Source organism: Amphibalanus amphitrite, unplaced genomic scaffold (assembly GCF_019059575.1).
Source record: "Amphibalanus amphitrite isolate SeventyFive unplaced genomic scaffold, NRLGWU_Aamphi_draft 000153F_arrow, whole genome shotgun sequence".
Lineage (NCBI taxonomy): Eukaryota > Metazoa > Arthropoda > Thecostraca > Balanomorpha > Balanidae > Amphibalanus > Amphibalanus amphitrite.
Genome location: NW_024881648.1, coordinates 94,750 through 118,324, shown reverse-complemented (window position 1 = coordinate 118,324; position 23,575 = coordinate 94,750). Strand labels below are relative to the sequence as shown.

Genomic DNA, 23,575 nt, shown 5'->3' with positions numbered 1-23,575 from the left:
GCGAGACAGACGGAGCGGGAGCAGCGGCAGGGACCGGAACGGAGCGCCACCCGGGCGGCTGGGCAGTGTTGATCGCGGCTGGTAAACTTATCGCACCCCCTCGACTGTGACGGTCGGCCGCTCCCCGCTTCAGCCGCGCCCGGCTTCACTGACTTTATCGAACGGGAGACCTTCAGAGATTTGGGCCAAAAATACACACATCAACTTCAGAGCAGAACTCGAGCCACCTAAAGGCTGGCATTCGTCTCTCCCCCTCTCCGTCCGCCGTCGAGCCGGTCCGGTTCGACGCCGTCGGCCTGTCGTCGGCTCCGGTGTCGAGTCCGTCAGTCGGCGAACGGGTCAGGTGTCAGGTGACGGCTCGGCGTGCAGTTCGACGCCCTCTGGGGAGAGGCGGCGCGCCGCACGCGCTCGGTAATCAGAGACGAACCGAGTGACGGCCGCTGTTACCGACGGGTGACGAGACCCAGTAACGGTGAGCGGTGGGACGGGATGGGAGCGGGTGAGGTGGCTGACGCCGGGACCCGTCCGATGATGATGACGGTGGTGTGGTCTAGACGCCTGTGACGGTGACAGTGATGACGGTGATGACGGAATGACACGACAGTGGGCGGCTGAGGCGTGGTGACTTCTAACGGTGACGAGCTAAGGACAGAGACAGCGGGGCGGTAGTGACGGCGATGACGGCGAGACAGCAGGGCGATGATGACGATGACGTTGATGACGGCAGTGACAAGGGAGGGCGGCGGCGGCGCTGCGGCGATGATTGGGACAGCCCAATTCCGGCCTGGGAACGAACGACGGACGGTGGACGACGGACGGTGATTGGACGGCGGCACTGTTTCATCCGATCTCGTCCCTCTCTCTCCGTCTCTCTCTCTCTCTCTCTCTCTCTCTCTCTCTCTCTCTCTCTCTCTCTCTCTCTCTCTCTCTCTCTCTCTCTTCCTCCCTCCCTCCCTCCCTCCCTCCAAACCGTGCGTGATATTCCCAGCGCTCGCAGCACGTCGTGATGCTTTCCTCACGAGTCCGATCAGCTATCAACAGCGCTCGGGCGTTTCACCCGCCCCGGCCCAGTTCGGCGCTTGTTAAACGGACGCTGAGCCGCGGCTCGTGCCGCAGTGCTGCGCTCCCTCCTTGTTTTAATGGCGCTTGGACGCGCCCGTCGGCCCGATCGAGGTTGTGATCGTGCTCGTGAGGTCTGGTGAGCACGCCACTCCCATCGGATGGTGTGTGATCGTTTTGGATCGGTGGGCTCTCTGGTTGTCTGCACCGGAACATTGCCGGGATCCGGCCCGGTCGACTGGACGACGCGGCGTCTGGTTGTGGCGGACCAGACTCGGATCTGGATTGGTCTGTCGGACCCAGATGCCCCATCCCCTCGCCCTCTCGTCGACACCATCCCCGCACAGACTGGGTGTCTGGCTCTCCCCTTCCGCCCCCTCCCCCTCCCCCTCCGCCACGCCAGTCGCAACACAAACACAAACACGCGGACACGACCCGACATACACAGTACACACAGGCGGACACACACGCACACACAGCCGCCGGGTCTGGCGCCGGCGCCGGTCGACAGAACGTGCCCGTGTGGCTGGGCCGCTTCCGGTGGTAGGCCACGCCGCTGACGCTAACAATGACGGGGAAGGCGCTGGGTGACGTGTGTCGAGGTGTGTGGGTGGAAGTGACTTGAGTGAGAGGTATGGTGCATGTGTGTGAGAAAGTCCCGTGCGAGGTGAAAACATCTCCGTGCATTTCAACAGCATAAATTTTGCATAACAGTTAGGCATGAATTAAATCAATAGCCTCAAGTCGTATTTCAGCCAAAGCACTGTAATTTCAAGCCACTGTGTTTCATTTCTCCCCTTTCTCCCCCGCCTTGCATCGTCACCGTATGTTCCCAATAGCGCCGCTATTCCTGTATTCCCTGTTGCTCCGTGTGCGTTGTTCCTTGTCGCGCCGCGCTGCCCCGGGGCGTCTCGCCGTGAGCTATTAGCCGCGCCCGCCGTGTATCCGGTGCCCCGCTGTCGGTCACTGCAGGCGGTCCGGGCGACAGTCGGCCGCCCCCGCACCCGCCCCCGCCCGGGGCCGGCCCGCCCTCCGACAGCCGCCCACAAAAAGCATTGTGCCGCGACCGGCCGGGTGCCTCGGGGGCGGCTGAAATAACACGGCCGGGCGCGGCCGTCGGCTGCCGGCGCCTTCTGGAGAGGTGTCAGATCGTAGGAGTGGTGTTCCTATGTAGATCAGTATCGGAGACTGTTGATACTGGACCGACGAGAAGCGGAAACCTGTTACCAAGGGGAGAGTGGGGCTGTGTTTTAACGTTCCGACGATAGATGTCGCTAGTAGTAACGCCTGTAGGTATGCTGTACCGCAAGGCACACAGCGATGGATGCTGCTGTGCGGTCGCGCGGGGAGAGAGAGAGAGAGAGAGAGAGAGAGAGAGAGAGAGAGAGAGAGAGAGAGAGAGAGAGAGAGAGAGAGAGAGAGAGAGAACTGTGAATGAAAAAGTGATAATGATGCACCGATGAGAGAGGTAGTTGAACTCCCGCACGACTTATCACACTTGCATTGCGGTCCCCGAGAACTGCACCACGTTCGCCTCACATTGCATGCTGTCTATGAGTTTCTCAGCGGCAGCAGACAGCTCGTGCAGTTGCCTGGGGCTGCCGGGAAAATCATATGACACGCTCGGTGTCGGAAAATGGTAGCGAGAGCAGCCTGTCGGCCGGATATTCTCCACAGGAAATGGACAAGCTGGGAACCTCCTCCTCAGGCGCTGCCGTGGGAACTCGACTGAGGTGTCGGTTCGTCGCCCGGTCGTGCCCATAGAGGCGACCGACCACTGAATTTACGGTCTCGTGCAGGTCCGCTGCCGGCTCTGAAAGGAGGGACGAGAGAGGGAATCACGCCGACCCGTTGTGAGGTGGTTTTATGTAGCGCTGATCCCGCTCTGCTCGCTAGTTCTCGGTGTTGATGAGGTGGGACGGTCGGCATATTCCGTGTCTGTTGATGTGACGCGGCTCTCGGCGCCGGGGACGGCTGTTTGGGAGTCGGTCTCTGTGTGCCGCCGCGGCTGTGGGCCCGCACTGTGCCCCGCCGCGGCTGTGGGCCGGCACTGTGCCCCGCCGCGGCGCGGTCACATTCCTGGGAATTGTTTCTGGTGCGCCTAAACACGGCTGCCCGACTGAATAACACTGCGCCGACTGCGGCATAGTGAATGGTGGGCTCATAAATACTGCACGGTGCGCCCGGAACAGGTACCGACAGGCCAACCGACCGACCGACGGACACGGTATCGACCAGGGGTCAGGTCGGACCGGACGTGACCTTCAGGGTCAGTGTGTGTGTGTGTGTGTGGGGGGGGGGGGGGTCGCAGTGACTCCGAAATCATAATCGATTATGCTATTTGGTAACCAGGTACGGTTTCCAGCTTGTTTTCGCAGTCATTGGATGTCTAAATCAGCCGCTATGTCACTTGTTTCGCTGGGCTTGGTAAGCAGTATTTCGGGACTCGGAAGTCTCTCTTTCCACGTCTCCCGCCTGTCGGAGTCCGCCTTCCATCCCCATTTGTCCCCCACCTCCCCTCCCCGCCCCGTGTCACTGACCTGGCCGACAGCGGTGACGGACCGTCACGATACCGGATAAGCGCTGTCTAGGCCATCACGCACCTTACCGTATCCGTGCGGGACACTGGCCGACAGCGTATCGACGCTGGTTCCTGTGTGCATTGTATGGGTGGCACGCGAAGTCCGCTTAGTACCTACACGAACGAGCGCTGCATGGGTGCGTGGAACTTGGAAGTACCGACAGACATACTGTCGATGCTGTCAGTTGTGCCGACATCTCATTTTCCGACTCTGATCTCCGTTTTTGGGTCGGCCCGCCGGTGTATGACGGTATGTTTATTGAGCTCTCAGCGTGGTAGAGTCGGCTCTCTGCCAGCTATGGTAATCTCGTCAGATTCCGGGCGGCGAGTCGCTGGCTGGGAGCGGTCGGTCGGTCGGTGACGACCTTGTGAGGGGCGGCCGGCGGCCCCATCCCGGCGGGCCCGTTCCTCGCGTCTTCATCAGGTATTCTGTCGGTGGGTGCAGCGCGGCGGACCGGTCCACCAGGTGGCTGGGATGGACCGCCACACTGCCGGCCTGCCCCGGCCAGGGGCGGAGGCCCTCCTGGGAACAGCGTCGGGCGGCTCTCATCTGACCCGCGGCGGGCCGTGTCTGACGGTCGGGGTCGGCCGCAGGGACCGCCGTCTGGGAGGAGGCTTACAGTTGAGCGACACGCACCGCCCCGCCGGCGACGGGAGGCGGTCGGAGCGGCGGCCGGCGCGGCGCTAAGCCACCGGCTTCCAGTCGACAGCTAGTGGCTACAAAGTTGGTATCGTGCTCGCTCTGGCGGGGCGTCGGGCTGAGATGGGGTATAGATTGTTGCGTCTTCGGTGAAGCGAGACAAACTTTTGGGGAACAGCGGCGTCATTTTTCGTCGGAGCGTTCAAACATTCGGAGGTACAGAAATAGCGTCATTGAGTATTAGAGTTTCTAGATGGCCAAACTCCAAAGACTCACCTATTGTCGAGGATGCTGTTGAATTTATATTGGAAAACACTCAGACACCGTGCAATATCAAAGGAAACTGAACAGCCATTCAACGAAAGCACCCGGAAATTCTCATAGCCCTGCACACCTCGGTAATGGTACATCGATCACGAACCGTCGGCATATGAAATGCTGACTTATCGGCTCAACATGGCCACGCTAAGTAATAACGCCCGGCCGCCGAGGGAGGGCGTTCACCTGACCCGTGGATGCATCATTTCGTTTTGTGGCCGTGTCTTCCTCAGGACGGGCCGACAATGCCGATGCCATCGCTGATGCCATTCAGACTAATCGATTCACATCGCCGGCCGAGGCCGCTGGATGGACGTCTGATGGATCTATTATTGTGGCAAACTGTCGGCGGTACGTTTCAAATGTACAGCGCCTGACCGCCGTCCGTGTCCTGATGGCGTGTGCCCGGCGAGTTTTTCACTGTGCTTCGTTCGACAAGCTAAAGCAGCGGCTTTTCGGCGGACTCGTGGGCCGACTTGGAATTTCCTAACCGGGTCTGCACGGTCGGCTAATTGTCATTAGAAGTTGCCAGTGATGTTGCTATGTGCACAACACGAATAAGTTGTATCAGTGGATTTGGTATTGGATTTGGCTAGCGGGTTCGTGAAACTTCAACAATGCACTTCCTCATTGGCTAGCTTCACTATCTGTATTGGTGATTCCAACTCCCAATCCTCATAACACGCCGTCAATGAAGATATTCTCGTCCGTTATTTTGAATGGAAACTGAGCATTCAAAATTTATCTGCGCGTTAAATTACGTCCTCTTCGCATGCGCCAAGGGCGAACAATCTGCGAGTCGAAATGATCCTTAATAAATGCTGTTATTTTAGGAGCTGACAGGTAATTATCTCTTTAGATCAGCCATCACTGTGAATGTCTACCACAACAAGATGACTTGCGGGAACCCGGCTATTGTCCCGGCCTCCGACCGAATTCGCAAGACCATGACCTCGTGTCATGACCCCTGACACATCCACGAGCCCCCTTGTATCGCCAGGACCCGCCCCTTTCAGTGCCCGACTAACCATCCCTCCAAATCAGCCTCCATCAGGTGCAGTGGACCTTTTCGATCACATGTGTCATGACAGGTAATAAGAGTGGGCTGGTGGCGTCTTGTCATGACAGGTAATACGGGCAGACTGGTGACGTCAGAGACGGAATGTTGGTGACACCCAGTGAATGGTCGCTGGCCTCCGCTGCCGCCGCGTGGCCACTGCCGCCGCCGCTAGTTCGGCCTTCCCGTCCACACGGGCCGCTTCGCCGCACAGCTGGTCGAGCCCTCACCCCTGTGGCGGCGGCGGCGGCCGGCCGGCCGGCTGGTGCGGCCGTCCAGAGCCGGTCCGTAACGTGTGTACAGGACGAGCGCACGGTTACTGCCGCCGCGAGACCGGGACGGGGAGGAAGAATGATGGCTGAAGCAGCGGTAGCCTGTGTTGTAACATGCTGAAAGATTAAGTTGGCATGAAGTCACGGTTGTAAAATAGGTCTTGTCTGCTCCAATTTCACTTTAGCTCAGCTCGTGCGTCATTCGTCCAAAATTCATGGACAACTGCCGATGTGCCGGGCAGGTTCGTGTTCTGTTCGGTAGCACACTGGGTGCGATTTGCGGGATTCTGTGTTTAGTTTACCCTACCTTGGCTTATATAAGCCTGTGAAACGAACTGAATCCCTCGTAATCCCTGATTTGGACCCCTCGTTCGTCCCCACTCGCCTGCCGGCCGGTCCCGATTCCGTGCGCTCTGATGCCGTCTGGCGTCATCAGCGCCCTCTGGTGGCGGGCCGGCGGCGATGGCGGCGGCGGCGGCGGCGGCGGCGTCAGCCAGTCGGCGTCCGGCGGCCGTTGGGGAGTGCGGGGGGTCGCATCGCGCCGTGACCGGACTCGGCGCGCCGTGTGAGAGTGTGAGAGTGTGTGAGAAGGTGTCAGTGCAGTGCGGTGAACTGTGGAGAGGTGGGATTCGGAGCGAGGCGCCGCGCAGAGCGGCGGAGGGAGGTGAGAGCAGGGGAGAGAACCGCCGGACGGCGGTAGTGCCGTTATGTGACGACCTCGAGCGGCCGGCTGGAGCGAGGGGAGCTCGCGTGTCCAGGAGGGAAAGGGAGGGGACCCGGCCGGCGCTGCTGACTCAGTGTTTCTGACGCTGCAAGGCTGACGCTCGGGCTCTGAGTAATGGTCGCCACTCGGCCGAAGCCCGCCGGCTCTGCTGGGAGCTGTCAGATGGTCTCTGTGGGCGCTGCCGGCCCGCCGGCCAGAGCCCAGACGGCGGCGACCGTTTCCTCGTGTTTGACGGCGATGTTTGGCCGTATAGTGAAGTGTCGACTCGGGCGACGAACGCTCCCTCGGCACACACACGTTATCGGGCGCCCGGAGAGAGAACAGATGGTTCTCTGTTTGAGAAAGGCTTCTGAAAGTATGGACGAGACAGTAGAGACTGTCAGGTTGTGTGCTTTACCACCGGATCCGTCGGCTGGTGTTTGTGAGAGGTATAGCTGGTTTGTGCATCGGAGCGCACTCTGGTGTTTAATTAACATGAGACTCCGCTTCCCCTAATGATGTGCGCTGTGCAGTGTGCGCGGGCGCCTATTGATGTCCGCGTGTGACTGACATGCCTGCCCCGGTACATCTGCACCCACATACTCACTGCTAACGTCCTAATGACCGTTCCCCTGTGTGTTTTCGCAGGGAGCGAGGCGCCGCCCTCGGCTGCCGGGTCCATGGCGCCCTCATCCGGCGCCCGGCCGCGGCGCCCACGGCCGGCGCCCTGGCTAATAACACAGCTGCTGCTGCTGGCTGCTGGATGCCGGCTGGGCGCTGCCACGGCGGCCGACGACGAATGGACGCTGCAGTTCACTCAGTCCTTCTATAACGCCTCCATCTATGAGAATAACGTCGGAAAGGAGTACGTCATCAGCGATGAACCCATGGGGCTGCGTGTGCCGGAGGATCAACTCGGCACAGAGATTAGGTTCAAGATAATCGACGGCGACCCGGACAGCTTCTTCAAGGTGCAGCAGCAGGTGGTTGGAGACTTCTGCTTCCTCCGCGTCCGAACGCGCACAAACGGAGGAGATGTGCTGAACCGAGAGCGTCAGTCGCACTTCCGTCTGAAGGTTCGGGCGGCGGCGCGTGGCTGGAGGAGGCCCGGCGGTCGCCAGCCGGCCTACACGGAGGTACTGGTCCGTGTGCTGGACAGGAACGACCTGAGCCCGTGGTTCGACCAGGTTTCCTACGACGTGGAGGTGCCTGAGGACCTGCCCGTGCACGGGCTCGTCACAAAGCTGCACGCCGACGATGCCGACGCCGGCATCAACGGCATGGTCTACTACAGCCTCAAGGAGGACGAGCCGCAGTTCGCCATGGAGCCCAGCACAGGCCGCCTGACGCTGGCACGGCGCCTCAACCACCGGCAGCGGCCCGAGTTTCAGCTGACGGCCGTGGCGCGCGACCGCGGCCGCAAGGACGGTCCCGGCGTGCCTGGCGAGGCGCCGCTCATGATCAGAGTGCGGCCCGTGAACCTGTTCGACCCGGTGATGCGGGTGACTCACCTGTCCGAGGTGGTGGAGCACTCCAGTATGGACGTGTACGCCATCATCCACGCCAGTGATCAGGACGAGGGAGAGCACGGCCGGGTGGCCAGTGTGCGGATTGTGGACGGCGACCCGCAGCGGCGCTTCCGCGTGCTGCCCGGCTCGGCGGTCGGAGAGTGGCTGGTCGGTGTCTCGGAGCCGCTGGATCGAGAGAGCGCTCCGCACGGGTTTAACCTGACCCTCAACGCCACCGACGCGGGCACTCCGCCGCGCTCGTCGGGTCTATCAGTGCGAGTACGGGTGACCGACTTCAACGACCACGCGCCGGCGTTCACCCACGAGGCGTACGACGTGACCGTGCCGGAGTCGGCTCTGGCGCACACGCCGCTGGTCCGACTGCGGGCCAGCGACTCGGACAGCGGCCTGAACGCCCAGGTACGCTACGCCATCGCGGCCGGCAACGAGGGCGGCGAGTTCTCCATCAACTCGGACACCGGTCTGCTCTCACTGGCCCGGCCGCTGGACGCCGAGACCAAGGCGACCAAGGCGTTCTACGCGCTCACGGTGTCGGCGCTGGACCAGGGCAGCGGCGGCCGGCAGAGGCAGGGCTCGGCGCGTGTTACTGTCACCGTTACTGACGAGAACGATAACGCGCCGCGGTTTGTCACGCCCAACACCCAGGCAGCCGTGGATGAGAACGAGCCGGCCGACCATCACGTGACGAGCGTGACTTGTGAGGACGGGGACCAGAGCGAGAACGCTTTCCTCTCGTACTCGATCGCCAACACGGAGCCAGTGCCGTTCATCATCAACCACTTTGACGGAACCATCAGCACGTCTCAGGTGCTGGACTATGAGACAGAGCGGCGCCGGTACATTCTGCGAGTGCGCTGCTCCGACTGGGGCAAACCGTACCGCTGGCAGACCGAGACGACCGTCACCGTTCGACTGCGAAACGTCAACGATAATCGACCCCAGTTTGAGAAGGTGGACTGCCACGGACGGCTGTGGCGCCGCGCCGCCATCGGGACCGAGATCATGGTCCTGTCGGCCATCGACTTTGACGACGGAGCGGCGGTCAGCTACCGACTCGTGTCTGGCAACGAGGACAGCTGCTTCGAGCTGGACGAGCGGAGCGGCTCGCTGCGTGTCGCCTGTGACCTGACCGACCTGCCGAGCGACCAGCGCAAACTGGGCGTGATGGCCAACGACGGCCAGCACTTCTCAGACGAGACCCAGCTGCGGCTCCAGCTGGTGGGTGACGGTGCGCCGCATGGAGCCAGCGTGCGGCTCGAGTGTAAGGACACGGGCGTGGCGGGTCGCTACCGCGAGCTGCTGGCCACAGCCGAGAGGAACAACAGAGAGGAGGACCCGTACACGGAGGTCTCCTCGAGCCGGTACGGCACCAACTACCACCGGCCGCAGCTGTCGGCGCGGCCCGACGGCGAGCTGCACGTCAGCGAGGACGCCCGACTGGGCACCGACGTGGTCAGCGTCATCGGCCACGACAAGGACCTCGGCTTCAACGGCCTGCTGGTGTTCGCCATCACCGAGGGCGACCAGGACTCCGTGTTCGACATCGATATGGACACGGGGAAGATCACGATCGCCGGCCGGCTGGATCGGGAGAGGGCTCCGACGTACCGGCTCAACGTGACGGCGTGTGACCGCGGCCAGCCCCAGCTCTGTGCCGCCCTGCCGCTTATCGTTCACATCCTTGATGTTAACGATAACGCGCCCAAATTGGAGAGGGACTCGTTCACCTTCTTCTACCCGGAGACGCGCAAGGCTGGACAGATGGTGGTCCAGCTGAACGCCTCCGATCCTGACGAGGGTGCCAACGGCCGCGTGTCCTACCACTTGCTGACCGACACGGACGACTTTGCCGTCAACTCGGAGACGGGTCTGGTCACTCAGGTGGGCGCCCTGGACCGGGAACGTCAGAGCAGCTACGAGCTGCGCGTGGCGGCGCGGGACGGTGCTGCTGACCGACCGCTGTCTTCACACGCCGTCATCCACATCGACGTGCTAGACGTGAACGATAACCCGCCGCGTTTCTCGCGGTCAGTGTACAGAGTGCGCGCCAGTGAGGACCTGCCCGTTGGCGCCGTGGTGGCGCAGCTCGAGGCGCGCGATCCGGACCGACCAGAGGCCGAGGAGCCAGTCCAGTACCGGGTGGTGACCGGCGGACACGGCCGGTTCGGCGTCGACCGGCGCTCGGGCGCCGTGCGGCTGCTCGAGCCGCTCGACTTTGAGCGCCGCCAGAGCTACAACGTGACGATCGAGGCGCGGGACGACGGGTCGCCGCCGCTGACGGCCGTCGCCTACCTGTTCGTGCAGGTAGTCGATGTCAATGAGAACTACTTTGCGCCGTCGTTCCGCGGCGCCGTGGCCGTGTCGGGCTCTGTGCGCGAGGGCCTGCCGCCGGGCACGTTTGTGCTGGCTGTGAGAGCCACGGACGCCGACCCGGACGGACCCAACTCGGAGGTGACCTACTCGATCCGCGGCGGCAACGGGCTCGGCCACTTCACCATCAACCAGACCGGTGAGTTCTGGGGACGGACGGGCTGGGTACCGGCGGCGCCGCCGATTAAGGAGGGAGTGTGCCGCCGGTCGGGCAGATAGTATCACAGGTGAAACTGGGTCCGGTCGCTGTGTGATTTACCGTCGTGGTAAATATGGAAGGAGGCTGGGCGGCGGTAAGCTGGTGTAGCGCCATTGGGAGATAATGGTGGCGCTCGCCGGCAGCCGTCCATTTGGGCGCTGCTGGACTCCGCCGAGTCGACCCGCTAAGTGGGAGAGCTGAGAGCTGAGAGCTGCTCCGGCGGCTCCGGCTCCAATGTCCGAGCGTCATGCGGGCGCAGGCACCGCCGGAGAACACTACACCTCGCGGCCTTTTTACCGCCTAACTAATCCGACGTGTCAGCGAATGCCTCTCGGACCGCAAAAACTGTGCAGCACCGCGCCACTACGTGCCTCCGTCAATGGCCGCCGGCGTTTTTTATCCCCCGACCGCCTGTTTTTAAAGCAACAATGCTCCCTCTCTTTCTGCGCGACGGCGCGATCTTAACCGCACGCTCAAGCCTGTTTTGATAGCCTGCAACGTCCATTAGGTTTTTGTATGGCGTCCATTTAGAGTGCCTTGAAGCTGGCCATATTCACGGGGCGACAGCATCACTCTATGTCGCCGTGAGAAAACACGGCGCCCGCTTATATGTGGCCTGCGCGGCGCCGTCGATTTGGCTGCTGATGGCGGCACGCTGTCCGCTTTTTGAACTTGCTGCGCTCACAGCCGAGCCCGCTGTAGCCCCATTTGTTACAGCTGCCACCCCGCCGCTGCTTCTTGCTGCAGTTTTTTTCTGCAGCAACCACTTCCACATCAGCTGTATCACCACTGTTTGATTTGAAACACTACCGGTCCTGCCGTAACCGCGCCTTTGCCATACAGTCTCCCCTTTTGCCGCTCCTACTCTCTGTGTCGAGATTTCCGGCCTAGTTTGGTCCCCATTTCTTCCCGACTACCTCCCGATTCCACCCTCCTTTGCCAACCCCACGGCACTGTGTGCATCCCTGTCGTTAGACCGAAAGGGCCTAACCCTACAAAACAGAGTGGGCATCCACTACCAGCACTGATGACCACTCTCAGCTCCGTCAGCCGCCCAGCTGCAGCCCTGCCGTCAGCCCAGGTGTAGTGTAGCCCCGCCGCCGGCCCCAGCTACAGCCCTGCCGTCAGCCCAGGTGTAGTGTAGCCCCGCCGCCGGCCCCAGCCCGCTGTAGCTGCATAACCTCGCCGCCGGCCCGGTCCGGCCCGGTCTGTCGATGGACAGCCGTTGGGCGGATCCGTCGGCTCGCGGGGCCCGTGTACGATCGACCCACCCACCGGCCCCTGGGGACACGGAGCCATTAGCACTTACCCACGTAAGGAGCCCGCGGCAGGGGCCACCTCCGCGCCCATACCACGTGCCGAGACTGGGTGGCCGGCTGGAGACTGGGTCTGACGCTAAAAGCGGGACAGGAGCCGGTGTTTTATCGTCGGCATGTCGCGCCGATGGGACGGTTTGTCGCCTCTAGGATAAAAGAAATTAGGTACATTACCAACAAATTGGGTATATGCGTTACAGGCCTATGCCAGGAGCTTAATTTCAAATCCCCAGATATGTCGAGCAGTTTCAGTTACTGATCGGGAGAGTCGGAGTCGGAATCTGGCTCGTCCCGGATAGTTTGGGTCGCTGCTCGTCCCAGGAGTTTAGAGTCGTAGCTCGTCCTGGGAGCGTCTGTTCCGCTGACCGCGCGATCGGCGCCGGCGGCCGGTCAGCCGCCATTAGTCGGCTCTGCGGCCGCCCGCCGCCGGCCAGCCGCCCCTGTATTATGCATGGCTCCATCTGGACGGGCTACTGCCACTCGGCCTAAAAGGAGCGCCACTTGGCCCACTGTTCCTTTATGAGCCAGCCTTCCAGGTCAGCCGATTTGCTGATGCGACGCTTGAGCACGGCCAATTGGTCTCCGGGGCATATAATCCCGGGAGAGAGATACCTACCTGTTCGACCTTTTCGCTCGGCCTGAGAAGTGATTAGAGGACTGATACGTCGTCCTAGAATAGCCGAGATCAGATTCATTCATCATTTCGAATATGTTTTATTGCATTATTTGCATTTTATTCGTTTTATCTGACGAGTTCCTAGATACGGCCATTCCATCATTCGTATCTAGATCATTGGAACGTTTTGGGATTAGGATTGAGTGATTTAGGGAGAGGTCTGTGCCCAACCGAAGCCGCTGCGTCGTTTTCGCTCGGTATGTGATGGCTGAACCCTCTCTGTTGAGTCTGTTCCGTTCCGATCGGCCCGTGACGCTGCTACTGTTCAGCTCGTCTCGGCTGTCGAGCTGAATTGAGTTCACTTGGAGGCCGTTCAGCGGCTCTGCCGTGCGTGCTGAGGACCACCCGCGGCTGTCGGGACCACCGTCCGGCGCAGTCGTGTGTCGCCGACAGGCCCAACGAGGCTGACGTCGTCCTGACGGCTCCGGCGTCACAGCGGCGTCACCCGGGCGACCGACCGGCGCCGGGCCGACGTACCGTCACCGCTCTGTCGCCGACAGCTCGGCCGGAGGGGGAGAGGGCGGGGGCGACTTCCGACCGGGCGGCATTGCTCCGATGTTGTTCCCGGGCCCGGCGAGCTCCGCCGCCCCTCTCGGGCGCTCGCAGCTCGAGCTGTTGTCTTCATTCCGAGCCGTCAACTCCGGTCGAGCTGGGGCCTTTGTTCGTCCCGGTCGCGGAAGGAGCGAGTCGGCGCGAGTCAAACAAACAGGGCGGTGTCACGTCCGGTCGAGGCGGCGCCGCGCGATGGCGGAGAGAGCTCCGTCAGCTCTCTGCGCTGTGTATTGGAGCTGCGCCTCTCCGTCATAGCCAGCGGCGGTGTTGTCTGAGGCTCTATCGGCGGCGGATCCGGTGTCGGCACTCTGAAAGAGCCGGCAGATATAAGATTGCGCTTTGTGGGAATGACAAGCTGTTGCGGCCTGCGCTGTGATTTGTGCCGTGCTGTGCTGATTGAATCCGCCGGAACGCTTTTAAGCCAGAGTTATCGTCCGGGATGGCTGAACCCTGTAAGCGGCGATTGTGATTTGTGTCGCCGCGCTGACGGACGCCGCGGAGACGGCTGTGGCGTGCTGTGTGTGATCCACACGCCCTGTGACGGACAGCTGTGACCGTGCCGTGTGAGGCTGACTGACTTCATGAGCGGCACGCCTGATTTGTGTCGTGTCCCAGTGGCGGCTGCCGTGAGCGGCGACCGTGATTTGTGTCCCGTGCGGCTGACATGTCGAAAAGGTTGCTGGGATCGGGTTTGGTACAGTGCACATGTGACGTGAGTGACTGCCTATGGCGTGCAGTGCTGTCCGGGTGCAGGTGGTAGCTGCCTGGTCCGCCCGGTAGCCCGCCGCCGCCACCGCCGCTGTGAGGACGGTCCGCCGGCCCAGCGCGCCCCTCGGTCCGCCGGCCGGCCCTCGGCGCTGTCGTCACGCGACAGCTGACTGCCGGCTGCCGCCCGAGTCGCGGTCGGCAGCCGGCGGCCGCCGCCGGGATGCCGGGCATTCCCTGCCGGGGAGGGCCGACCCGACTGTCGGCGCCGCTGGCCCGCGGTCCGCCCAGCTGGGAGCCGCCGGTCGTAGCACCTTGTCGCCGCCGTGCTGAGAGCTCTGTTGTTGCCACCACAGCGGCGGCGGCGTGACGCCCGGCTCTGCCTCCCCCTCCCTCCCCCTCCCGCCCCCGCTCGGACCGGGTGACGCTCAAAACAGGTCCACCCGCGGCGCCGGCAGTCATCGCGCCTCCCCGCGGCGCCGTGCTGTGGCGGCGCTGGACCACGCTGGTACGGCGGAGTGGCGTGGCGGATGAGCGTGCAAAGACCGCCCCTCCCTCTCAGCCGCCTGACCGTGCCAATCTTCACACCGTGCGCGTGCAGTGAGGCTGGTCGGACACGGCTCTACACGGCGGGACGTTGGACGGCCGAGCGGCCCGCCGCCGCCGCCACACGCCTCTGTCACTGTCTGTTCTGTGAGCGGCGCGCTCGGTGTGCGGGCGGTGTCCGATTGTCGCCGCCCGTCGTCGTTCGTTCGGTCGTGGACCGCAGAGTGTGGGGTGTGGGGTATCTGCGCGGTCGGCGAGCGGCGGGTGGTATGCGGGCGCCGGGCGGGGGGAGGTGGGGACCGGGGAGGTAGTTCTACCCAGGCCTGCCGCCCCCGCCGCGGACGCTGATCTGAAAACTCTGGAGGCACTGCTGTGACCCCGGCCGCTCCGCGGTGCGGCCGGCCGGTCGGGACCGCCCCTGGGGAGGCGTTGTCGACCCACGCCGCGGGACGCTCCCTCGCCACGCCCCAGCGGTGTCCTCACCTGCTTCTGCCTGTTTGCGTGCCGGTTTTGCCCGAGTTTTTTCCTCCGGTCCCTGGCGGGCTACAAAAGTCGATCCGCGGTCGGCGGAAGGACTGCCTGCGACTAATCAGGCGGATTATGCGGACCGACAGTGGCACGGTTGGTCGTCCCACACGCCATGTCGTGCTATACTGTCGGGCTTCTATTTCCCATCCGCTGATTGCGACCCGTTGCCATGCACGACCTGACTTTGGTTTTATGGCTCTGCTATGCGGTGAATTCAACGTCGAAATGGGCAAAGGAAAAAGTGGGATTAGATAGGCTTGTCTAGTTTTCCAGCGCTCGCCTTAAAAGTCGTCGTGACCGGTTCGGTCTTTGCCGTGGTAAAAATCGGGTGTTTTGTGTGAATTGTTTCGGGATTAGTGCCATGCTAGGCGGAGCTTATTGCAAGCCGACCCGGCGTACAATGCCTGCTTGACGGAGCATTCTTTGTCGGCTTTTTGGGCAGATGTTGGCAGCCGAAAATATATCGTGACGTGCCTGTTAGCTGCGCCTCACCGAGCTGAAGCCGCTGAGCCACAACGAGAGCGTTAATTCTGATCCCCGGCCCGAACCACACTAGCCTAACACCCTGATCAGAATTCCAGAGCTCGGGTTGATGACCTTCGCGGCCAGCATCTTTACCAGTTCCGCGGAATTAACAGAGATGGCCTTCTGGGGCCTGATTGATGTGGCTTTCCGGCCGGCATCATGTAGATGTTTTGTTAATGGACGGAGGTGGGCCGGAGGTTTCGCCAAACACATCGCCCTCCCCGGTGCTACGGATGCGCTCGTTGGCCATCAGTGGAGTATGCAAATGGATCAGCCCGGGAGATCCCATCTGATCCGAATCCTCACACAGCGATTCCCAGCGACCGTCAAATAATGCGAGCGCGATCATAGATTGCTCACTTCCAACCAATTCATCCTAGTTTCAGTAAATTGTGTGATATCGAGCTCGCAGCCCAGTGGTTGTTATGTGCCGTCAAAAACACACACGGCCTGAAATACACGTCACTGAAGGAGAAATAACAGCCGATTTATCATCGAACTGTAGGTCTGAAAGCTGTAATCGGAGTTAATAAACGGCAAACACGCTTTATTGGCCGCTGTTTCGCCAACTGAGCAGACTGCCCGCGGCGGGGAACGCTCCGGTGAAGCTATCCAACAGTGCTGGGGTGTGCGCCGGTCTTTTGACGCGGCATGTCGTGTTCTCTCGGCCGGAACAGCCGCCCGCACCAGCTCACAGGCCGGACGGCGAGACTCGGTCGGCCATTAATCGCGCTGGTGAACCCCGCTCTCCGGCCGGCGGGACATCATTAATCGGCGATCGGGCCGGCTCGCAGTGACCGTCCCTCCATCATCACTCCCAGGGCGGACCGGGGTTGGACGGACGAACCCAGAGAGTCGCGAACAGTCTCCGTCAGACGCCGGGGAGCTTCGACAGGAGACTCTGAATCCGACCCGCCCCCGTCGACCTGCCCAGCTGACGAGATGGATGACACGCTGGCTGCGTAACGGCCGACCGGGTCGTTTGGAGACGCCTGATTTATGGCGTGAGAAACTGCCCCTGGAAAGGAGGGATGCGACGGAAATGTCACGACCTTGCTGTCGCCAGAGTTATCGTTGCAATTCCACGCGCTGGAAGATACATACAGGCGCTTCCCGTGTCTAAATTTAAATGTGGCGCCCGACCAGTGGCGCATGAGTTACGTTTTCCGCCTCATGACGACGCCTATTTTGAATTGCAGTGTTAATTAAATTTCACTTTTCATTTGTCACCGTCATAACTAGATTTCAGTCGAGACTATGAACACTAGCTAAGTGTCAGCCCAGATGAGGAATGTGAATAGAACACGTTTCTTTCGTGTCCTGAGACGATTGTTCTGTAACAACCTTGGGCTCTTGAAACGAAACCTGATCATTTAGCCGGCTCGTAACTCTGCCCATTGTTTCGACACTAGTGACACAGTAAAATATATGTACTTTTGTTCGTTCTTGCGGTCTTCTATCCCGTCCACGTGGCGCACGAGATCCCACCCCGGTCCGGTCCGCCCGCCGGTCGGTCGGTGCAGCTGTTCTATGTCGCCGGTGCGGGGCGATGGCCCCTGTCGCCGTGTTCAAGGTTAGCCAACTTCCGACCATGGCGGGCGGGGCCGATTATGTCCAGATACCCTTGGGCGTGTAAAAGTTTGCCAGCAAATGTCGCCGGCCACCAGATACGGTGATCGGATGTTGAGGTCAGGACTCTTGGAACTTGCTATGTTTTTACAGTGGGGTCTTATCGAAAGTGCATCAATCATTTGCCTGTGCCAATGGGATTTTTAAGGCTAAGTAAAAGTGCATTCCGCTGGATACTGGAGGTTACTTTACTGCGGAATACCCGCGACGTGCTTTTGTTCGTCGGCTTTGCAGAGAGCACCGCAAGGCTCGCTGTGTTTTTGATCGCCGCTATTTTCGATACCGGACAGTGGACACCATTGCTGTTTGCAATGTATGAAATCGGATAGCATTGACTGAGTACAGCCACGCGTTTGACAAATGTCTGGCTTCTGCGGTGCGTTTCTGTCGCTGAGAGTGACTGAGCGGCGTTCCCGGGAATGCGGGGGATGTGCGTGCGTGTCTGCTGCGAGGGACGGCCGCGCGGCGCGCTCAGTTCCGCCAGCCTTCCGCCTCCCGTCTGCTAACCGTCTCCGCGAGGTCCGCGCTGCGCCGAGCGGAACGGCTGCGGATTCCTGCCGACCGCCCGCTCCCGTGTTTCGCCGTACCGCGCCCGGGGCTGCCACGCCGCGTCGCCCCGAATCGCTCTCTGACGGATGACTTGCAGGGGCGGCGCGCGCCGCTATCGGCACTGCGACGCGCGGCGCGCGCCCGAGACTAATTTGGCGCGGGCGCGCGCGCGGCTGATGGGTTCCTCCGGTGAGGGCCACCGAGCTGCGGGGAGCAGCGGCGCGAGCCGCGGGACTGCAGGGGAGCGATCGGGGCGACGGAGGGCGGCGGTATCCATCAGTGGGCCGCCGACCCGACACCGGCGCCGCGCCGCGCCGCGCCGCGCTCAGAAGGATTGGACGCGAGGGACGCGCGCGGCGCCGCCGCTCGGAGAAAGCACTCAAATCAGAGGGGACCGGCGGGGCTGCAGTCCAACGGCCGATAGAGATCGCGGGGTGCCCGTCATGGTGCGGAGCTCGCAGCGCTTTCACCCGCCGTCTGCGTGTGCAAACAGATCGCTGCAATCTCACAGGGCACACCGCCTTGCATGGTCGGCGCAGTGCTTCATCACATTTCACTGTGCAATCAGTGCACTATTTCGTCTTGCAATTAGGGCACAACGGTTCCAAAGCGGGTGCGCCCGGGGCACCGGCCGGGCCGGGGTAAGCCGAGCCGCTGTTTGGCGGTGTGTCGACACTGCCGCGGTGTTTATGTGGGGCGGGACTGTAATAGAGCGGGCCGCCGCTGACGACAGTCCCATCTGTGGGTCGGACGTCATTACCTGCGACGGTTGGACGCCGTGTGACAGCCGGACGGGCGCCACCAGCTGGTGACAATCGTCCCTCCGCTGGCCGAGGTCAGGGCCGGCTGTCAGCTGGGACCAGCTGTATCCGACAGCCATTAGACGCTGACGACATTCTGTCAGTTGTGGCCTGTTTGTTGTCCGTCAGTTTTGACCTTTCATTTGACCGTTGTCAGCTGACGCTGCACGATTTGATGACCTCCGGCGATCGCTGACAGTCGTCAGCCATTTGACCAACAAAGGCGGCGCGGTGGTCGGTTAACGAGCCAAATGGTCGCTATGGATCGTCTGTCTGGCCTGGCATTCCTTGTCGACTCTGCTCTGTTGTTGGTCGTGTCCTCTGTCTTTTGGGTTACGACGGAAGTCATGCTCCCGTCTTTCGCCGGAAGTCCCTGTGTGTTATCGCCTGATCACGGAATTCTCACTGATGTCGCTCCTCACTCGGTCCCTCTTGGAGCATGTCAAAGCCTTCGTGTCATAATTGACACAATCCATAGTTTGGCCAGGATATCGGTATGTCGCCCACATTGAAATACCACCGCCAGGGTCGTTAGAAGGTGCGCTGGAAATAGTTGTCCTTTGCCGCTTTGCGGCGAGCGCTGTACGTGTGCGCAGTCATAAGTTATAATTGACCACGCGTAATGTTGGAACAGTGTGACATATGTTCGGGCTATTCCTATTAGGAATGTCGTTTTGAAGGCGGTCGTGGGCGACGGCGTTGGTCCTTGACTGCCCTCGTATACCGCTTGTGACATGAATGTTCACTTATCGGTTGATTACAGGTGGATCTATAATTCTATAGTCTATACTGACACGTAACGCATTTCAAAATCATATTCTGTTCATGCTGTCCGATACTATCATTAACTGCCGTACACCACCTGCACTTATGCCGCTACCGGCTGTATGGCCCGTAACCTTATGGTATTGCTCGCCATGTAGCGTTCTTTGCATCGTGCCACTGGCGTTGGCTACCGAGTATTCTCCCCGTGCACCGCTACTGTCCGCCATGTAAACGGCCTCCCCTCCCTCATTGCTGGCCGTGTACCGTCCCCGGTTGCAGCTACTGTCCACCATGTAAATGCGGTCCTCCGTTATCCACCGTGTACCGTCCCCAACTGTCGTCCTCTGTATACCGTCCCCAACTGCCGCCCCTCTGTATACTGTCCCGACTGTCGTCCTCTGTACCGTCCCATGGCCGCTGTGGGAGTGTCGGTGCCGCCTGCCGGTACCGACCAGCCCACGGCTCGGACGGACGCCGCCGGCGCGTGCCAGCTGGTGACGCCGAACAATGCACCGGTGCGACAACCGCGCCCGGCGCCTGGCGCGGCCTCCTCGCCCATTTATACAGACCGGCGGGCACATTGGAGCGGACGGTGGCGTGGCGTGGCTGTGGTGGATATGGATGGGCAGTGGACACTGGGTATGACAGGCTAAGGTGCATCGGATATACATGGTGGCGACTGGCGACAGGGAGGCAAAGGGCTGCCATTGGCAGTTGCTCGTAATAGGGCGTCTGACAGGCGTCCGCCTAACTATAGACACGTCGAGCACAGCACTGGTATGCGGTGGGTGTGCGAATATAGCTTTGATGGATGAACGGTGGGGTTATGACAGGCAGGCACACGGCTGGTAAGGAGGCGTGGGCCGTGGAGCCCAGTTTAGAACGGCGGGCACCTGGCGAGGAGCTGACACGCTGTATATAAACGGCCGACTTTGTTTCCAAGACGGTCGTCGTCAGCGAACGGGTGCTGCGCGAGAATAGACGCCGGGGTTTTCGTCTTATCACAAACTATCCAATGTAGATATCCCGAGTGGCGTAATTTCGAGTCGCATTTGTTCCATCACCCACCATTTGTGCGCGCTGCGGTGTACCGTAAAACTATGCAAAATAGAACCGACTTCTTTCCGTCCGCCCGGGGCCGAGAAACGCACACACAAGAGTGGTCGTTTTGCGGCCGCCCTTATGAGGAGCGGCCTCTGATTGTTCCAATGCACCCGAAATGTAATCGGCATTGCAAATCAGCTCTGATGACGTTGATGGAAGCGGCCGCTCCGTCCCGGCGTCTGGCTGGTGTGGGCCGGGCCGGGGCCGCTCGGACCGGGACGAGGTCGGCATCTCGCGCTGCAATGACTGGCGAATTGTCGCTAACGGCCGGCCGCATCTGACCATCATCAGCGTCCATCGTCGCCTGTTGTTGCTCCGTCGCGGCCCGGCACTGTCCGGGGTGACTGGGGCCCGCAGTGACCGTAGATTGATGTCCTGTCACCGCGCAATGGAACGGTGATGGGGGCGGGACGGTGTCGCCGGGCACTCGACGACCGGGGATAACATTGAGCCCTGGCTGCAGGGAACGGGTGAGCCGCCGAGCGCAGTTGCACCAGTAGCTGGTACTGGCGGCATTGCATGTGTCATTGTTCGTTTACGACAGGATGTGTAATGAGTAGCTACAACGCTGCTGCTCTGATGTGCATTACACGGCATTCGCACAAATGTCCCGTCCATTGTTCAATGCCCATGGCAGCCGGGCCTCTGTAGCACCAGCAATGAAATACATCCCTGCGTCGTCTGGCCTCAATTATATTGTGACGATCCCGCAGCGCGAGCGACGCCTTCCGGGCAAACACCGCCCGTCCAATGCCGTCCGGTCTCTGGCCGCGCCCCGGCGCGTCGGTGGCAGTGACCTGATGATGTCCGGACCGGTGCGCCAGGCCGCACTAACGGCATGCCTCGGGCTGCAGGCGGGCAGTCAGCGGTCGCCGCCGTGCCATGCCGGCCCGCCGCTGTGTTTATTTTGGTACGGGGCTGGGTCCAGCCTCGTGCCGGGGGGGGGGGGGGGGCTGCTGACTGACCGTAAGTCACAGGCGGCTGGTGTTCATGCGACATAGCGGCTGCTGATGTGTCGGAAACATCCTGCTTACCTCTGCCGCCGATGTTTCCGGACTATCCTATGGTCAGCGATTCAGCAACCGACTGCTAACTTGTCCCAGCTATGTAGGACGCGTGGGCTGCGTTGTGGCCACCTCGTCCCAAAGACGGATGGTCCTGTCTCGTCGCACATTGCCCGGCACGCGAACAAACCCTTGATTGGTGCACACATGCCGGCTGCGTGACCGAACAAATCGCCTTTTTGTGTCGGCAAAAATGGCACGGTATTTTAGGTCGCGGGAGCCGAATATCGGTTGTAAATGTTATCGCTACTGGTCGCATTGTTATCGGGAAGTTTTTCGGTGACATTGTTGTTCTGACGTCGAAAAACCTTAGATGTGCATTGTGGGATGTCACTGCGATGTATCGCATCGCATTGAAGCTGAATTAATAATGCTTCCATTGCTCAAAGTCTGCGGGCCTTTCATGTATGTCTTTTTCTATCGCGATGCGTGAGTTTCGGCTTAGCTTGTCGATGCTTGATTGGTCGGTCATCTTTGCGATCCGATCCGTCGCCCTTCGTCGTGTTCGACGTCTCGCTCGACGGGTATTTCTCAATTCTCAACTGACGCACGCGCCGTTTTTCATCGGAATCTGTTGTCGCCGGAAACAGGCTGAAAACTGGCCAAAATCTAATCGGATTGCCGAGCGTCTGAGCCGACTGCCGCATTCGTGAGCGACGACTATTGGGAGAATGCATAATGCGGCTTTAGAGAGAACAAACGGCAGACAACAGCGACCAATCGCCGGAGTACACGCTTGCTCACTTACCCAGCTGATTCGGGCCGACGTAAATAGCTCGGTGGCGAATTTCGTAACGTGCGCGTCGGCTGGAACACGATACCAGCGGCCGCACTGGCGTGTGGAAGATTCTATCGCACCGTTTGAGTCGTGCTGGCTGGCGCCTCTTGGTCGCTCTGTTGCTGCGGTGATTTTGTCTCCGCGCTGGGACACGCGGTGGGTTGCGCCGGGGTAGTGAACGCTGTTGTTGCTGGTGTGCGTCTAATAGCTTGCAGTGGAGGACGGATGGGTCAGCCTGCCGCTCGATGAGGGCGCTGGGGGGTCTCGGATGGGTTCAGGGCTCCGCAGTGGTGTCAGCACTGCAGAAGACAGCGGCAGCTGAGAGCTGGCAGTGACAGGCAGTGTCTGACAGTGACAGACACTGACGGACACGAAGCGCAGAGCCGCAGACGCTGGACACTCTGGCAATGAGGGCTGGCGCCGGTGCTTGTCTACTCTGTCGTTGTTCGTCCCATCCACTGACAGAAGCTCCTTTACGATTTTAAGTGACATTGAACATACTCAGGACTCGCTAGGTCGAAACTACTTATCTGATGGCCACCTGTTCCCCTTTAGGCGCCGATCTCATTGAAAGCAGCCTCCTTTCCTATAGCGATGCTGCTTCCTCAGGGAAGCTTGTGTTTGATGACGTCTGCCTCACAGAGAGCCGTACGAATAGTGTTTGTCTAATGAAGAAACAACCCATGCGGTTATGTCTCAGAGGCTCGCCTCCTCTGCCTCCCGGCCCGCTCCTGTGCTGTCTCACCGAGAGGCAGACGGCTGGCCAGCCGGAGTGAAACATTGCCCCGCCACTCCGATCGTAATTGGATTTTAGCGGCCTCCTCTCGGGCCAATGGCCCATTTGGCCGGCCCTGCTGGTGCCCCGGCCGGTCCGGGAGATAGGTGAGACGGACAGGAGCCGAGGTCACGGACCGGGGTCATGACCTGACCCAGAACTACCTCAGAGCGACATTCAGACGGCGATTAAAGTTGGAAATTTCTGGGTGATGGGTTAATTTGTCATCTTCGTTTTGATCCTTGTTTTATTGCTACGAGTTTGGTCGCTAAAACGGATCGCTAGCGTTGCAGCCGAACGGCCGTTGCAGATTTTATAGGGTTATTAAATATTGCGACATATACTTGACCGGGCAGCACGGAACGCGACGCCGGAATTGATTTTAGCAGTGTTCCGATAGACGTTACTGCAGAGCTGAATGAAATGGGACCTGGTTTAGTTAAAGACACAAAAGGAATAGTAGAATAACCAGTCATGTATTTACTGCATTGCGTAAATGACAAAACCATTGCCTACATTTCGACTTCTAACAATG

At 60.6% G+C, this 23,575-nt stretch overlaps 1 protein-coding gene across 1 annotated transcript in view; it reads left to right on the top strand.

Moving 5' to 3' along the window:
- Nucleotides 1-1,627: 1,627 nt before the first annotated feature.
- LOC122383070 (fat-like cadherin-related tumor suppressor homolog) overlaps nt 1,628-23,575 on the top strand; it is a 116,170-nt gene continuing 94,222 nt past the window's right edge. Inside the window, exons 1-3 of the mRNA XM_043369175.1 lie at nt 1,628-1,661; nt 2,032-2,202; nt 7,279-10,668. Coding sequence (XP_043225110.1) covers nt 1,628-1,661; nt 2,032-2,202; nt 7,279-10,668 — 3,595 coding nt within the window. The remainder of the gene's footprint in view (nt 1,662-2,031; nt 2,203-7,278; nt 10,669-23,575) is intronic.